At 36.7% G+C, this 18,542-nt stretch overlaps 1 protein-coding gene across 12 annotated transcripts in view; it reads left to right on the forward strand.

Annotated features, from left to right (window-relative positions):
• DST (dystonin) overlaps nt 1–18,542 on the forward strand; it is a 207,282-nt gene that overhangs the window by 73,069 nt on the left and 115,671 nt on the right. For 10 of the 12 annotated variants that reach the window (XM_017739218.1, XM_017739225.1, XM_017739219.1 and 7 more), the window contains 7 exons: nt 1,673–1,835; nt 2,507–2,590; nt 2,680–2,787; nt 3,526–3,624; nt 14,823–14,957; nt 17,388–17,476; nt 18,162–18,294. In XM_017739218.1, the coding sequence (XP_017594707.1) occupies nt 1,673–1,835; nt 2,507–2,590; nt 2,680–2,787; nt 3,526–3,624; nt 14,823–14,957; nt 17,388–17,476; nt 18,162–18,294 (811 nt within the window). Of the gene's footprint in view, nt 1–1,672; nt 1,836–2,506; nt 2,591–2,679; nt 2,788–3,525; nt 3,625–5,139; nt 6,745–8,200; nt 10,970–11,516; nt 13,434–14,822; nt 14,958–17,387; nt 17,477–18,161; nt 18,295–18,542 lie in introns of those variants that run through there. The other 2 variants (XM_017739217.1, XM_008637631.1) reach the window with 2 other exon arrangements.

Raw genomic sequence — 18,542 nt, forward strand, 5'->3', positions numbered from 1 at the left:
TGCTTGGAAATGCTTTTTTTCTTCAGCCTCTACAGTTCTGTTTCCTGTATGTAAAGGAGACTGAAAGAAAAAGTATGGGCAAGTTGAGGAATTCTCTACTGTACAGTCTGAATCTGTTTCCTTTAAAATGTACTTTAGTTTGTCATTATAGAAAGCCTGAACAAGAGCATTGAAGATAGTGCTGTTGATGAAAAAGTTCACACAACCACCATTTTTGTCCTCCCTTTCTAAGGGGTGAACATACATTTGGGTGCAATATTGAAGTTATTCACTTGTAATTAACTAGTTTAGTTGTGTCTATTTAACATTGCTGGAAGTTAGAAGGAAGATGGGCAAAAGGTGACTCACTCAAAGTTGGCCGCAGAATGGCTGGCTTAAGTTCCACCTCTGATTTTTTGTCAGTGTAAGTGTGTCAGAATTTAAATGATTAAACAGTAGTTTTATGAGGTACTGAAGTGTCCTTATTTCTTCAAGAGAGTAAGTATGAACTACATGCTCTCCTCCCAGGACTGTATCCTGAACAGAAAATGCTGAAAAATAATTGCTTATACATAGTGGCTTCTGGTGTAAATAGGACAGATTGTGGTAACTGCAGCCCAGAGCTGTAAACAAGCTGCTTTCTGCAAATATTATCTCTGCTTCTTCCTAGCGGCTTGACACTGATGATCATTACACAAAAAGTATGTACAAATATTGGCTGCAGTTATCATGATCCTTTCCCTTTTTCATGGTTATTAGCTTTGAAACATGCCTAAGTATGAAACCTGAGCAATAAAATTTCCTTTCCTTGCTCTTTTTTAGTCTCCTTTTGGCATCTTAAGAACAACACTAGAGCAGTTCAAAGTATTCATTCCAAATCAAACTGTAAAAGGTTGTTTAATTAGTATGTTTATTCTGCAGTGTTGAGTGGTCATATTTATATGATATTTTAAGTAGACTCATAGAATATCCTGAGTTGGAAGGAACCCACAAGCATCATCAAGTCTTAACTCCTGACTCTGCACAGAGCAGTCACCAAAATCACACCACAATAACAAGTGGCAGTGTAAGGATCATGAAAGAAAATCTGTCAGTATTTCCCTCAGTGTGGAAACGACTTTAAAGAAATACACAAAACTCTCTTTTCAGGTCAAAAACATGATTTAAAATTAGATGTACATGTTCAATTACTTTTGCACATTAGCATATTTACAGTCTTTAGTTTTAGTGTAACTCCTGCTGTTTTGTGGGAAGCATGGAGAGTATAGTGAACCACTACTTGACTCCAGCATGACACACTCCTCCTTGATTCATAGGTCACATTTGAAATACTCTCACTTGTAACAAAGCTGACTGCTGTAGCAGAGCCCTCCCTCTTTCTTGGAGTATCCTGTGCTTGTGGAGTTTCAAGCAGTTGAACACACTAATGAGGGATATATAGAGTTTCTTGTGTAGTAGGATCTCTCCTGGATGTCCTTTGTGACAAATGGAAAGACTTCATCAAACTGGGAGCCCTGGTGTTTGAGAAGTGAATTTGCTGTTTAATTTAGTGTTATTTTAGTATGTTTATACTGTGAACTGTAGCAGAGCTAAGACATTTGAAGCCTTTAAAGCTGTATTTGCCGTAGTGTTGTAGTTTTTGTCTTTAATAATCATCTTTTCCGCTTTGATTTGTCTTCTAAAATAAAATCAGGTTGCGTGACTTAGAAGGTATTAATAAATCTCTCAAGTATTATAAAGATACTTATAATTCTTTGGACACTTGGATTCAACAAGTGGAAGATACTCAGAGAAAGATTCAAGAAATACATCCTGAAAATAGCAAAGCATTGGCTAAACAATTGAACCAACATAAGGTATGAAAGGGATGTCATTGTGGGAAAGCACTGCTGTAAGCACTGACCAACAAGTTACAATACCAGTGATCTCAGTCTTGTTTAATTATATGAGGGGCTTATATCCATCAGCCCTTACTGTAGAACTCCAAGTAATCACCAGATTTTATGATTTTGTGTTTATAATGCAGCCATGAATACATCACTCACTGACTATTGTCATTTTATAGACTAGATTGTTTGGTCCTCAAGGTATGCAAGAACATCAAAGCCTTAAAACTTCTGGACAGTCCTTATCACATAATTTTATATTCAGTGCTGCTTTTTTTTTATTTATGGATGTAGAAATACTTTCATGGAAGCAGAGCTAAACACAACATCTGTCTCCTGCAAGAAAGAAATACAGTTTAAATAAACAGGATAATAAATTATATGCATGAAAGGATATATTCCTGATTTTGTTTTAAGTTCATTCACCAACTATTAAACCTGTGAACCTGATAAAGCTGAGGACATAGGCTTGAGCATAATTACTTGTACACACGTGGATAGGAGCATATTAGATGTTAGATAAAGTAGATGTTATTGTAACATCTATTTATATTAGACACTGTTAGATAAAGTAGAAATGTTAATTATAATAGTAATAAAAATAACTTTTTAAGGTGAAAATGTACATTCATATTTTACAGATGCTGGTTTCTGAGATTGAAATGAAGCAAAGCAAAATAGATGAATGCCAGAAGTATTCAGAGCAATACTCAGCTGCTGTGAAGGTAATAGTTACATTACACTTATAATCCTATTTTTTTAGTGTCAGTATCATGTTTAATGCCAACAATTTTGTGTATTTTCTCTTCTACAGGACTATGAGTTGCAGACCATGACCTACAGAGCTATGGTTGACTCCCAACAAAAATCTCCAGTAAAACGCCGAAGAATGCAAAGCTCATCAGACTTCATTATTCAAGAGGTAAATCGGTTTCTTATGAAACAGGAAAATGTGAGTCTTTGCTTAAAACAAAGTAAACACAAGAATTCAATTTTGGATTTATTAATGATTAAATATGGTAATCTTAAAAAGATTGGTTTTTTTTCTCTAGGTACATGATGTAACAAATATTCTCATTTGTTATGCTGCATTTTGGTAACAAGACAGTATAATGCAGCTGATTAAAACAAGTCACCCAAATTATAAAAAACTGTTTGAGAGTTGTGCCTCAGTAAAATTGTTTAGAACTACCTCTGGACTGGATCTTGATAACAGTAAACAAGAAGTTCATCTTGACCATAGTAAAACCTTCCATATCAGGACACTTGGATAGATTCTAAGGCAAATCAGCCTCATTTGGGTGAGAAAGATAAATCTGTCTCCCTGACACCTGTTAGAGTGAGGAATAGTGACAAGCACGGCTTGCCCCTCTTAAAACCTTTTCTTATAGAGGAAGAATCAAGCGACTGTGAAGTCAAAACATTGTCTTCTGTTTCTTCTCCTTATGGATCTCCTCACAGATTCTTAGGATATATTTGTTCAAGTGCACCTTGTTGACAGCAGTGAACTTTGGAATCAAAATTAGAACTTTGGATTCCACAATCATAATTTTGAAACCAAAATCAGGATAGGTTCTAGAGCAGTATCTATCACTTCTTTCACGCTTAATGGGAGTGTTTACCTCTATGTCACCTACCCCCCTTTTTTGTTTCTCTACAGTTCATGGATCTGCGGACTCGGTACACTGCTTTAGTGACCCTGATGACCCAATACATTAAGTTTGCAGGAGATTCTTTGAAAAGACTGGAAGAGGAAGAGGTAGGTTCATTCTCTGTCAGTCAACCAAGCAAAAAGAACATCTAGGCAAGCAAACAGCAATACACCTGTTGGAATAATTCACAAAGTTACCAGCAGATATGGAAAACTAAAATTCCTCATGTAGTGCACATTATACAGAAAAAGTGTTAACACTGTTATGATTCAGATAAGCAAAATCCTGTACCATCCATACATTTTACCAGTTCTTTCACCTAGAAAGATCATATGGTTCATTAAATTCTGATGGAGATGTAGTTTAAATTTAAATACTAAACTTTCAGTTTTAATACCCTAGGGCTTGGTCTTTTGGGTAAAAGCAGACACTAAGATGAAGGTAAACTACTAAGATGTAGGCTTTAAATATTCCATAGTATGCATTCTGGTCCACTTAACAACATACAAGGAAGTTCTTTCAACAGGGAGATGAGATGCCCTCTTAATTAATTTCTGAAGTTAGTTTGACCCCTTCATTTTTTTCCTTCTGCCTTTCTACTGTATTGATTCCTTGGGGTCAAACAGCATTTTATTTATGCTTAGAGTTGGATCTTACTAGCAAAAGTAGGTTATGAAATTAGGCAGAAAAATTATTCAAAATACATGCTTGCTGCAGAGAAACCTTCCAAATAATTGAGAAAAACCAACCTTCTAAATTTTTCACTTTCTTTTGAAAACTGTCTCTCAGAAAGAGATTATATAGTCATTCTTTAAGGACGACATTGTTTTAGTATAAACTGCATAAATTGGATAAAATTGGAGAACACCACCATATGGGTATAAATTTTAATGTTATTGTTACAGGAAAAAAAAGTTCATAAATGAATGTTATATAATTCTGGTGCTGATTTTGTCTTTATTGGCTTTTCTTGCTATTGAATACCTCTGAAGCAACGCTAACAACAGCATGTATCTTTGGGCATCATCAAGTGGTGGAGCAAACTGATGGAAACACATAATGTTTGTTGATAGGTAGCCATTATAACTGAGGATTTAGTATGACTAATCATGCTAATGGCACCAAGGATAAAAAGTCAAAGAACAAGGATCAAGAAATTTGTGAATGTCAGTAGACTTCACGTTCTTCGAGAACAAGTGGAATCTTTCAAAATGTTTTGAGTTTCAGTCTGCTCTGAGTCTCCAGGATTGCTTTTTTTGAAATCAAGTAGCCCCCATCTTCCTTTCCTCCTCTACCCCCTGTCAGCCTTCTAAATCTTTGGTAGCTTCTTTGAAGGTAACTTAAGCAGTTTTCCATTCTCAAAATAATATAACGGGTTTTTTTTCTTTTTAATAAGGGTAGCAAATCAGAAAAAGAATAATCTTTTTCAAAAGAGGAATGAGGTTTGTTTTCTTCTGGGAAGAAAAATTCTTCACAGACCTCTGAAATCTGTGATTGTTCCAAAATTTTCTTTTATGCCAGCCTTTCTTCCTACCTCTCTGTATTTGAGAAATCAGAGAATAAGGTAAAAATAAGATACTTTCCTTCATATCTCAGTTTAATCCATGTGCTATCATGCTCAGAGTTTACCAGAAGACAATCAACTCCAGCAACCTGGGAAGTCAGCTGAAGTCTTTCAACATTCGGGAAGTAAAGAAGCTCTTGAATTGAGAGAGGAAAAGAAACCTAATGAAAGCATGATGGATGCAGAATATTTGCAAAAACAGAACTCTTCCAGTAAACCTGAATACACAGAAAATAAATTGGAAATGAACAGAAGAAAGTTAAATGTAGAGAGATGTGATAAAATCAAAACTGATAGAACATTAAAGCAACGTCTAAATTTCAATGGTCAAGAAAGTAGCATTAGTGGCAACAGAGACAGTAAGCTACATACAGAGCAGGAGAGTTTAATGGGTTTTGGTAATCAAAGCAAAGAAGGAAAAAATGGCAAAAAAGATTGTTTTGTTTCAACTGAGATCTGTGTGAGTGTGAACAATGATCCTGGTGAAATGTTAAATGAGCAGATTACTAATAGAGAGAGACAGAAAACAGAAGGAATGTCAGAGAAGTTGCCTGAAGTGGAAATGATTCACAAAACCACAGAAAAAAAAAATTCAAGAAAGGCAGGGAGTGATGTTTCAACAAAGCAACAATGCAAGATGCAATTAGAAACTGATTTTGAGCTAATAACAAAGAAAGCTGAAGTCAGTTCAAGAACTGGAAAGCAGGCCTTGGGTATCAGCCCTTATGAACAGCAACATTTTTCACAGGGAACTAATTTTGAATGTCAGTGTAAAGAGCATTGCTCTACAGAAACCAAAAGCCGTAATACTTTAAAATCTGAAGACAGAGGGTTTCAAGTGTGTGGTGAAAAAGGTGATTCTCTTTCAGGTGCAGGGGATGCAGCACCTTTAGAAAAAGTTGCATCCTCTTTCAGAAAGCTGACAGTGCACAATGGAAGTGAACAAACGAAGTTAAATTTGCAATCTATGAGCAATCCAGGTGTTTATTGTCATGTTGAAAGGGATACTGACAAACTGCAGAAAGCATCTCTGGATAAAGGTTACCTCTTAGCAGAAAATGAAATCCTAGAAAAATCACATTTAAATTCAAATGAAGTCAAGAGTACAGTGCAAGAAATGTTGACTGTTTCTTCAGGAAATATTTCAGAGGGTCACTGTGCAGCAAAAGTCTCTGAATCGTATCCATTAGATTTTCATGTTTCACCTGTGCAGAATGATCAACATTTAGGTACAGAATTGTTAGGAAATGATGGTGATTTAAATGCAAATTTAGGTGTCTCAGGAGTTTTTTCTGGAGGAGAGCATTATTTTCCATTATCAGAACATGAACTAGCAAAAAAGCTTTTGAGTCACAATGAGAAAATAAGCATGAAGAAAATACCACAGGGTAACATTTATGGTTTGCACAACATAAATAGAAGTGGGAAGAAGCAGAGTGGAGAAGACAGGCTAGAACAGGGTCAGAAATGTAAAGATTTATTGCTAGTTTCAGAAGTAGACAGTAGAGATGAGGATAATAGCACAAAGGTCCCTCGAAAAACCACAGGACTCCAGAAAACATTTAGTGAAAAATTAGGCAAAAAAGCCTCATTTGAAGAAAAAGAAAATAAAAAAAAAAGAGACAATGATAATGAAGAGAAAAGGAGCACAACTATTATTAAGGTACCAGAGTTTTTATGCAATGCAGATGAAAGAGTTAATCTAAGAATGATTCTAAATCAATGCAAATCAAGATTTGAATTGCAAATTACATCAAGGTCAAGTGATTTAAGATTGATTGACCATAATTTAAACAATGAATATGCTAATTATGCATCAATTACTGTGCATTTTGAGATGCTTAAGTTTTTTAAGTTCTTAGAAATTAATTTTTATGCTTACTTTGTGTTAATATTTGCCATCCTTTTCTCCACCCAACTGATGCTCAGCATGTTGATTAGAAAAATGAAATCTAAGATACAGTTTGTGACTGTATCTATATTTTTAGGTCTTTTTTTTCAAGCACAATACATTAGAGTTTGTGTTTATGTGAGTATAAGAGATCTGATAAATTGATTTAAGTGTTTTGTTTCTGTTGGGGGCTGTTCAAAATTATAATACAGGGAAATACAGAGAGGAACTGAAGAAGCTGCCTTTGCATTAGCCTTTTAGGAAATGTCTCAGATATTATATGAAAAATCAAGTAAATCTGGTAAATTTTAAGTAACCCAACAGTTTGCTTGTTTGAAAACATTGCTGTCATTACCCTTTGTGCCCTGTTTGTATGATCATAGGAATGAATATAGGTGTGTTCTTACTTCATGTTAGCTCACATTTGGTAACTTAGCACCACAACAGGGCTAATGAAGACAAGGTATGTATAGTTTCAACCATAATGTTACTGGTGATTACACATCTTCCTTAAAAGACTTGCTCTGGATCTGCCAGTATATGGAGAGTACTAGCCAACTGATTTTCATTAGGATTTTCCTAATTACCATGTTTACACTTCTGTGTCTGCACTGCAGAACAGCTGTACTCTTACTAGTCCCCCAGCTAAGCCAGTGGAGGCAGTGGGACTGGGGAGCAAACTGTGGAGCCCAGCTGTACTGGGGTTTGGATACTTCTCTTTCTGGAGCTGCTGCATCTTGGCTCTAACTCTAGATACTGTTTCTTTTCTTGGAGGGGATTTCCAAACTTTTCTATGTCATTTGTGGTTGCAAGCTTAAATCCTTCTTTCAGCACCTGCTGAGCTGATTGAGAAATGGTAGGCCACTTTCTCCTTGGGAACTCTTGCACACTGTGTTTGGCTCATTGTTTGCTCTACCTATTTGTTTGGAGAGAAAGCCTATGCGACCTGTTTGGTGTTGCTTTCTGCTAAGAGGCATCTGACTGAAGTGAGAGGCTTCAGGACTTCTTCACTTTGTGGATGTCTTTGTCAAGGGTTTCATATTTGGCTAGTGGTAACTTCCTGAAGCCTTCAAGAGAAGGTGATGGTGGTGGGAACTGCTCATCCTGCTTTCTGGACATACCATATATACATGAGTAAGTATTTTCCCTTCTGCTTTTCTAAGAGCCTAATATGTTCCATATGCTGTATTACAAAAAGTGCATTCTAACTTACCCTTCTCTTTTACAGATTTTAAAGAATAAGGAAGCATCCACACGTCAGGCATATTCAGATCTAATGGCACAGCAAAATAGTACAGTTGCTGAGAATAAAAAACTCATGGGAAAGGTAAAAACACTTGAGGAGACATTGGAGAATATGAAGAAACAAAAAATCCAAGTGGAACAGGAGCTCCCTAAAGTGAGAGAAGCTGCAGAAAAAGAGCGGAAGAAGCAGCAAAAGGACATGGAGGAGATCTGTCTTCAGAAGACCAAGGCTGAACAAGAGGCTAAGCAATGTCGTATAGACCTAGAAAGCATTGAGAAAGAGAAAGCAGATGCAGAGCAGGAGTTGGAGTGTGTAAGGCAGTTCATTTTTCAGGCAGAGACTCAAAGAAGTATACTGGAAGAAAACCTCCGTGCTTTTCGAAATCAAATAGAAGAAAGCACTTTTACCAGAAGAAACCTTGAAGAACTTCTAAGAAGAAAAGATACTAATCTTCATGATTTAGAGAAACAAAAAAAAACCTTGATGCAGGAACTGCAAAAAAAAACAGATGGAGAGGAGAAACTTATGAAGCTCATCAAGCAAATGGAACAAGATCTTGACTTTAAAGGGAACCTATCAGAAATAAAGCTGCAAGAAAGAGAGAGAACTGAATCCAGAAGAAAGATTATTGAAGGCACATACACTGTAACTAGAGAAACTTCCCCGCCAACTTTTACAGCTGGGCAAGGCAGCCAGTGTAGGATTGATTCTGAAATAATGAGTTTCCAGAAGAAACTAGAAGCCAAAAAGGTAGAAGAACTTAAACAAAAGATAGATGATCTGACCCTTGCTAACAAAAAAGCTGATAAAACTATTAAAGACCTGAAATATGAACTGAATGAAATTGAGCTTCAAAAATCATCAACAGAAGAAAAGTCTCGTTTATTAAAAGAAAAATTAGATAAAGTTAACAATGAACTTAAATGCCTAAAAATTAAGTTGGAGGAAAAAGACCAAGAAGAACAGAGATATTTGCAACAGTTGAAAGAACTGGAAAGGCAGCTACAGAGAACCACAGGTAAAGCTGAAGAGGTGATGCAAGAAAATATTGATCTTAAGAAAATTAAGATGAACTATCAGGAGGAGCTGAAATCTGTTCAGCAAGAAAAGACACAGCTCAAAAGAGAAGTAGAGGAATTAACCAGATCACAGACAAAAACTGAAATCACTATCAAACATTTAAATTCACAAATCAGTTCTCTTCAAAAAGAGAAGCTAGCAGCTGAACACAGAACACAGTCATGCAAAGGAGAAGCAAATAATCTTCAAGACCAGTATAAGAAAATAAAAGAACAGTTGCTTGAAAAAATGAAAGTAGAGAAAGAAAACCAGCATGAAATTCAGATGCTGAAGAATGAATTAACCAAAAGCAATCAGGTGTCAGAAACATTGAAACAACAGATAGAAGACCTTAATAAATGGAATACTGAAACAAAACTACTGATGAAGCAAATTCAATCCGAATCAGAGAAGATGGCTTTGGAAAAACAAAATATTCAGAGGAAAAATGATGCGTTAAAAGCCCTAGCAGATGGTTTCAAAGAACAATTGCGTACAACAAATGAACAATTGCACAAACAAACAAAAATTGAGCAAGAATTCATATGTAAAATCAAAAGCCTAGAAGTTGATCTTGCAAAAACAAAAGACTTAGCTAGTGACTATAAACAAAAATGTGATAAACAAAATGCTTCCACCCTTAGCATTGACCGGGAGGTTAAAAATTTAAATGCTCAGATGAGTGCTCTAACTATGGAAAAGAGAATGAGTGAGCAGAAGATAGTGCTACAACAAGCTCATATACAAGAATTAAGTAGCAAATTAAAAAAATTGCAGGATGAACTCCATCAGAAAACTCTGGATGAACAGATGGCACGCAAAAAGATGATTCTGTTTCAGGAAGAATCCATTAAGTTTAAACATTCTGCAGAGGAATTTAGGAAAAAAGTGGAAAAACTACTGGAATCCCATAGCATCACAGAAAAGGACATTTCCGGTATAAAGCTAGAATGTGTTGCTCTTCAACAAGAAAAGCATATGGCTGAGGAAAACATCATGTTGTACAAGAGGCAAATTGAAGATCTGCAAGAAAGGCTTAAAAAATGTCACGAACAACTACAGCAAGGGAAGCAGGCTGAAATGGACTATCATCAGAAGTGCAGGAAACTTGAGGAAGAATTGGAAGTGCAGAAGCGCGTGGTTGAGAGCTTGAAACAGAAGATGGATCTGCAGGTCAGGGAGAGTGAACACAGGTTTCTTTCATTTCAGAATGAAGTTCAGCAAAATAATAAGCTCCAAGATTCTGGATTTAAATTGAGCTGTGAGAGAAGAGGGAATGATTTCAATTACCTGAGTGAGACTGCAGCTAAAGAATTTGAACAGCCTCCTCCACATACAAAACCAAGCTCACCTTTGTTAAGGCAGAAACAGGGGAGATCAGGTTTTAAATCTGATCAAATAGAAGGAAATACATTGTACCTGAGTGCTGATGATACAATACCAAGAGAGGTGCAGTTTCAGATGTCAAGCATAAACCAATCATCAGAAGATTCAAGTTCGCAGTCTTTTACAGAGTTTGTTTCACAGATGAGTACGCAGTTCCAGATAACTTTTGATAAAGCAAACCAAATCTGTGGAACATCTGAAAGGGACACATTGAGAAACAGAAACCTACACAGTTCCAGGCAAACCATTAGACATGGAGAAGACACAAAACATGAATTAGGAGTGGTAAAACTTCATCCCTTGGAGGTACACACTACATTTTCTGAGGGTTTGCCTTCCTAATGCTGCTTTTTACTAGTCGGTTTAGTTGGTTGGTTTTAGTTATGCTTTATTACTATTCTGTTTAATATTTCTAATGTTTCTACCTTGGTGAAGGGAACCCCTTCTGTCTTACACAAAAAGCTTCATGTTAGACCTTACTAGGTTTGTTAATGTCTAAGAAAAGTTATTTTAAAAATTTGTATTGAAAATAGGAATTCACATTCACTGTTGTATCATTATTGGTCAAAGTAAGCCTTGATTAACAGCAGTCTGCTCTTATAGAAGCAAACAACAGTTACTGATGCTTAGTCTAGTCATATTCCTGTTATTGAATAAATATTTGAAATGGCAAATGCACTTCAAAACTCAAGCTCTCTATATATCTCTGCTTACCAATTTTAGTAGCAGTTCTCCTTTCTGACTTGCGTTCAAGTTCTCCCTTTGGTTTCTCTGGTGGTGGATTTAGGAGTGAACTATGTACAGCACAGTCTGCAGTTGTATTTCTCACTGTGTCAAAACTTCCTATTTACAGATAGTGGAGAACAAGCACTATGACATGCTTGTTGAAGTCACAACATTAAACCAAGAGAATGACAAGACTTTTGGTAATGAAGAGAGAATGTTTCAGGGATCCAAAACTTCCGAAGGGTTTAGGAGAGAAGACTTTGCAAAGATGAGCTCTTTCTTAGGAGAAGAGGTTTTGAGAACTGTTGATGATGCTACTCAGCTGGAATATTTTACAGAGGAATATGATACTATTAAATTTCAAGGTCTCCGACGTGATGTAACTGCCAGACAGTTGACTGAAGTTAAACTTTTAGACAAGCTCACTGTTGAGCAGCTCATTTCAGGGCAGAAAACTATTGATGAGGTTCAGAAAAGTCTTGAAAAATTTTTAACTAAACCTACAGCTATAGCTGGGCTGTACCTTGAATCCAGCAAAGAGATAGTCTCTTTTGCTTTAGCAGCAAAGAGAAAGATCATAGGAAAAGCACTGGCGTTAGCATTTTTAGAGGCCCAAGCAGCTACTGGTTTTATTATTGATCCCACAACAGGTCAGAAATTCTCTGTTGATGATTCAGTTGTTAGAGGTCTTGCAGACAGTGAATTTAAGAGTAGACTGCTTGAGGCAGAAAAAGCTGTTTTGGGTTATTGCTGTTCTGGGAAGGTGCTGTCTGTGTTTCAGGCTGTGGAAGCTCATCTTTTAGAAAGACAAAAAGGTAAAAATATCCTTGAGGCTCAAATTGCAAGCGGGGGGGTTATTGATCCTGTGAGAAGTGTTCGTGTACCTCCAGAAGTTGCCGTGCAGCTTGGCTTGCTTAATAACACCATTTTAAAATTTTTGCATGAACCTTCAAGTAATGCAAAATGTTTCCAAAATCCAAATAACAGGAAAGCTATGTACTACTGTGATTTGCTGAAAATGTGTTTGTTCAGCATAAGCAGTAAGTGCTTTCTGCTTCCAGTTGGTGAAAGGAAAATAAGCAGCCCGTCAGCAGAGAAAAAACATAAAACTTCTGTAGTAAATGTTGACACAGGAACTGAAATGGCTTCATATGAAGCTTATAAAAAAAATTATATTGATAAAGCTACATATCTTGAGCTTTCAAAACAGGAATTTGATTGGAAGGAGTCTACGTGTTTTGACTCTGATGGCAATTCTTTTCTTTTGCTTACAGATCTTAAAACAGGTGTACAGTTTAATATTGAGGAGACATTAAATCAGGGTAGAATTGACAGAGCATTAGTCAACAAATATAAGGAGGGCTTAATCACCGTTAATGAGTTTGGTGATATATTAGTTAGCAGCTCACAGCCAAATAAGGACTTAAACAGTCCTATTGCAGGGTTCTGGCTTTCTGAAACCAATGAAAGAATTCCAGTCTTGAAAGCTTCACGCAAAAATTTGGTAGATAGAGTTACTGTGCTCCGATGTCTTGAAGCTCAGGTTAGTACAGGAGGTATAATTGATCCATTTACAGGAAAAAAATACAGTGTTTCAGAAGCTTTGCAAAGGGAGTTAATTGATGATGGTTGTGCCAAGCAAATCCAGCAGTGTGAGCTGCTCTTTACTGGGATCATTCATCCTGTAAGGAACACTATTATGTCAGCTGTTGAAGCCGTGCATTTAAGTGCCATAGACAAAGAAATGGGCATGCGCTGTCTGGAATATCAGTACTTGACTGGTGGCTTGATAGATCCAAAATCTCATTCCAGGTTAACAATGGAAGATGCAATTAAGAATGGTATTATTGATGCTATCACAGCTACAAAGATAAAGGATGAAAAATTGCACAATAAAGTTTTAACATGCCCCAAAACTAAGAAGAAGATAACCTACAAAGAAGCTTTAGATAGAGCTGTTTTTGATTGTCACACTGGGCTGCGGTTGTTAGAAGCAGCTCAGCCTATGAAAACAGGAATTTCCAGTCTTTTCTATAATTCATAGTGGACGAAAGATATAAGTACTCATTTTGGGCTTTGCTTTAAAACCTGTTAAAGTTAAGGAAAAGATCTGTGATGGCCTTTATGGAAAATCATAAATGGTGTTTTCTAGCATTAATTACTTGCTGCAAAACTAATTATTATGAACAACTAATAAGCAGAAACCACTGAAACTGGAATTAGATATTACTTATTGCAAAACTGAAATTTATAGACAGGCAGATTCATAATTTCAAAATGCAGTCTATGTGTTCAGTCTTTACCGGCAGGCCTTGTCTGTCATTACCTTACATGTAGGTAGTGTAAATGAGAAATTATACTGAGGTTGGTGAAGTTACTAGTAGTGCAAAGTGGGTAGATTTAGGTGAGACAAAAATCATATTCTTACATTAAAGATTGAAGGGGATTGCCCATTTTTTGGACTGAACACAGTGTAGTATTTCATGTGACCTGTTACTTAAAATTACAAATCAGTTTGCAGATACCATTTGTTTTACAAGAGTGGCAATAAAATATACAAGATTAAATCTGCAGTGCAGTAAGCACACATGCATCAGTACTTTTTCTCACACTGGTATTTCATTAATTTTAATGGGCTGTTTGCACCAAACAGTTGTGTGCCCTGTCCTGAGTTTTTCTCTCATTTCAGGTTCTTTTTTTTTTTAGAATTGTTTTCTGCTCTAATAGGCAAATGAATTACAATAACACATCAAATTTAAAAAAAGATCCATTGAAATAAAATGTTTTCATTTCTACTTGTGATACATGGAAGGGCTTAAGCATGTTTTCTCTGTATTGATAAATGTCCACCTAACAGATTGTGTATATATATGAAAAGGAGTATGTTTTCCTGTGCAGAAAAAGATTAAATGTCTCAGTATTTTACTTTTACTTTTCTTGTTTCTGTAGACATAAAAGCAATGTATTCTTCCTAATTGTAATTTGGTAATCCATGTGCATAATTTGCAAAATACTGTTATGCTATGCTGGTTGTACATATCCTTACCTGAGGGTAATGCAAAGGCAGCAATTCAAAGATAGTTTATATGCAAATTTTTTTTAGATTTTATCTGCTGAGTAATGGCTGGGAAGCTATGCTTTTTCTTGCTATCAATCATTTTATAATGATTGTATGTGTGTATGAATAAGCACCTTTATCATAATTACAAATCACTTGATGTATTATTTTGTTAATGTCTATAATTATGTGGCATTTTTGTTCCTACATCAAAGTGTCATAGTAATGAATGTGGTGGTAAATAAAAAGAAATCATTTTATGTTTGTGGTGATAATAATGCCATTGTGGTAGAATTGTGTTTCTGTGGACATTAATGTTACATATTTCAGCAATTTACATTTACATGTTTTTTTACAATTCATGGCACTCATCAGAAATCAGTGGAAGAGGAAAAGAAGGAACATGTTGAGAAAGCTGGAGATTTACTGAAATGGGTGTCAAACCTCAGCAAGACACTCGGCAAAGAAGAAGGAGAAAAGGCTGAAAAGACAGATTTACCTAAGCAGCAGGTACACAGATGTCTTTGATAAAGCACCACTTCCTCTTTTTAGGTTTTTGCATAGATTAAATTCCAAAATAATCCATAAACACTTTTTTTTCCGCCCTACAAATCACCGTCCACATTTTCCTCAGTACATAATTTCACATTTGATTGTGAGTAGAGAGTTGGGTAAACAAACATCAATGTTTAGGGACACAAGCATATTACTCAAGAATAAGCTCCCACTGCTTTTTACAGACCTAGCATGTGACATATTCTGACACTGCAAAATATCAGTTTAGAGAAACCGGACCCTGCACGCCCTTTCTCAGCCTTTGTAGAGGGAGAGTGCATCGTGTCAGGACAGCCTTTTGGGTACCAGGAGGGGAAAGTTGGTAGGAGGGGCCTGAAGGCCAAGCTTCTATTTATTTGCTTTTCAAAAGTTAATCAGAGGGGTTCTCTTAAGGGATAGTCAAAACTGCTGCCCTAGGAAGTATAGCAGGCGTTGACTGAGGCCTCTTTACTATCACACTAGTCCACAGGCTGTTGGAATGGCTCATCTTGGTGCCGTTGTATTTAACAGGACATTGTCACTGTGTACAGTTGTAACTCTGACCATAAATTTCCATCTGTGAAGTTTCCTGTCATTTCTAGGACCTCCTCTGCTAGGCTGGCCCCATTAAATAGCTTAGTTACACCTAAAAAGGTTTCAGTAGGTGCACACTGAGCAGCAGAGGGACAGAGCAGTGTCTTGTCCACATCCCTCAGTAAAGGGCTGGATGTGTCATCATACAAACATAATTTTGGCCCTCTTGGCAGCCTGTTCCTGTGTTTTTATTTTGGTGATGCATTCTGGTGCCACAGTCACTGGAGCAGCATCTGCATAAATCCTACTTTCTGTTGGGAAGGTTGGCAGTCTTGATGACCACTGCAGCTTGTAGCTTTTTCAAAGAGGACCCAGTGCTAGCTCTGAATTTGTCCCTATATCTACAGGAGGAAATAAGCTTGTATTGATTTGAACATATTGATTGGTAAATTAATAGTAGTTAGGATCAGAATTTGCAGAAGCATTCAGTGCTGGTCCTCTTCTGCCCTTGTTAATGACAACACTGCAAACCTTTATCAGTGCTGGGCCAGCACTCAAGTCCTTAGGACATCTCAGCTTACCATGGCATCTGTGGGTGTTGTCTACCCCGTCCAGCCTGAGTCTCCAGTGAGTAACCTGTGAGCTGGCTGTCTTGGCTTCCTGTGGGAGATGGGTGTTTGCTGAGGGTCTTTGTTTCCTTTGTGAAGTGGCACGATGAGGTAGCTGCACCTTTCAGAGGTGCCTGGGTTTGTGCCTCCGCTGACTAGCAATGGTGCCTTGACAAATTGTGTAGAAACATGTAGAAACTGGTGATTTGATAGCTAATGTCAGCTGAAATACATTTCACATAGAGGATTAGGGTGGCTGTGGGGTGTAGTCAGGTACTGGGAAGAGAAGCTGATGCCAGTAGTGACAGGGTGCACACAGCAGGCACAGTGACACTGGCTCCCTGAGTAAAGGGATCTCATGACCCCACCTGCTACTTCAGCCTGCTCACATCACCTTGTGTAGTGCATCCAGTGGTTCTCTTGGTTCCTGTGCAAGCAGCACAAGTGGTGAGATAGTGGCTTGCTGGTGGTGATTGCAAAGGGAGACTGTTTGGGCCCTTTGATACAATGCGTACAAGGACAGAATTGGTTGTGTCCAAACCCAGGTGAATGAAGGGCCCAAGCACCTTGCCTGAGATCTAGCATCTGTGTTGAAAATATCTCCAGCTGGCAGAACTCCCTTTTGATAATTTGCCTTTATTTAATCAAAACGGGTGCTTTTCTTTGAAGAGACTGCAGGGAGTTTCTCAGGAAAATTAGATTAAATTGCCACAAGTTCCTCTTCCAGAACAACTCCTTTAGTGGGGATGACACAGAACTGATAGTGTGAAGAATATTAATTAATAATTCCTTTTTTCCAAGTTTCTCATGTTGCATATGTCTCTGTTACTGAATTTCATGAAGGTGTGTGGTCTTCTGATATGTTTTTTCAAAAATTTGTTCTCTCTCATTTTGGTGAGCAACTTCTTGAACATGACCATCTTACACAACTTTTATAAAGCTGCTATAAACTGTGCCAATTATAATAAGTAATTTTAAATGATTGGTTAATTTTCCATCAAATAACATTTTGAAATATTCTATTTGTTTTGCTCAATAGTTTTCTAAAAATAGCTTAATTAAAAGGCATATCACAATGACTTATCCATATATAAATTATACAATTCCGATAAATAATACTGCTCTAAGGATAGCCAGTATTTTAAAAAAATCAAACTCTTATATTATTGAGATTAGTCCCAGATAAAAATACAGTTTTGTTTGTTTTTCTTGTTTTTATTTATGTACATAATGAGGTCTTGAACACAGGTTATTTATTTTTCAGATTTCCCTTCATGAAATGTCAACCAAGAAAGAACAAATAGCTGAAGCTCTGCAGACTACTCAGTCATTTTTAGCTAAGCACAGTGACAAGTATGCCATTTTTTATTTTTCAAATAATGTAAATTATTGACTCAATACATACTGTTTACTTAAACAGAAATCATATCCTCATCTTATAGTTCTAATTGCATTTCATGTACAGTTTCGGTTTTTTTTTTGTCTTCCCATTTGGTGAAGCTTGATGCAACTTTGTTTATTTCAAGAATTTGATTTGGTTTATATACCCCTGGTCAGCTTAAAGAGATTAGACATTTAAATTTTCATTAGAAGTCAAAATAATTAACAATTTTGTTGTAAATGAGTACTTGAACTACATGTCACAAGATTGTTTCATCTGTGTCTGAAAAGAGATGGTTTAATGTAGTTGATGGACCACCCCGGGACTCCTGGTTTGATATATGCGTGTTCCAGTAATCCCCACTGTAGCAGTTTAAGATACTAAATTGCTGACATATGTCATGACTCCTTGCTGGTTATGTTACCTGTTGACTGGTAATCAGTAGACAAAGGCCCATGCAAAGGTTAAATGCTTCTTTTCCTGAATTACTGCAATCAGATTGTAGCTTTCTTGAACATCTTTGTAATTAGGCTGTATTTTTTCCAGACTACTTGTATTTATGTCTGCTCCCCATTTTTAAGTAAAGGTAGGCAGATCACTCCCAACAAGTCAAAAATTACCCAGAGATCTCCATCTTCCATTTTTTTTTCATAACAGAATGACAGATGAAGAGAGAAATGAAATGGAAAAGCAGGTTAGATCCCTCCAGGAGAGCTATAGCTTGTTATCCAATGAAGCTTTGAAGCAGCTGCAGGAAGTACATCTGGGTGATGAAAAGATGGAAGAAAAGGTAACAAGATTGAAACTTAGCTTTCAGTCTCTCTTGAGATTTACTGCATGGTTTTCAAACCACACATGATCAGCAAAAGCAGAAGCTGCAATTAACAGTGTGTGGAAGGAACTTGGTATTTAATTGACTGAAGGTGGTGTGTATTTGCTATGAAATACTGTATGTGACCTTACCTGTGCACATGAGCATTCTGTTCATCAGACTTCTTTTGTGAAGAGTCTTAATAATGTGTGCCTTGCATGAAGAAA

This window comes from Corvus brachyrhynchos, unplaced genomic scaffold, assembly GCF_000691975.1.
Source record: "Corvus brachyrhynchos isolate BGI_N302 unplaced genomic scaffold, ASM69197v1 scaffold136, whole genome shotgun sequence".
In the NCBI taxonomy this organism is placed as follows: domain Eukaryota; kingdom Metazoa; phylum Chordata; class Aves; order Passeriformes; family Corvidae; genus Corvus; species Corvus brachyrhynchos.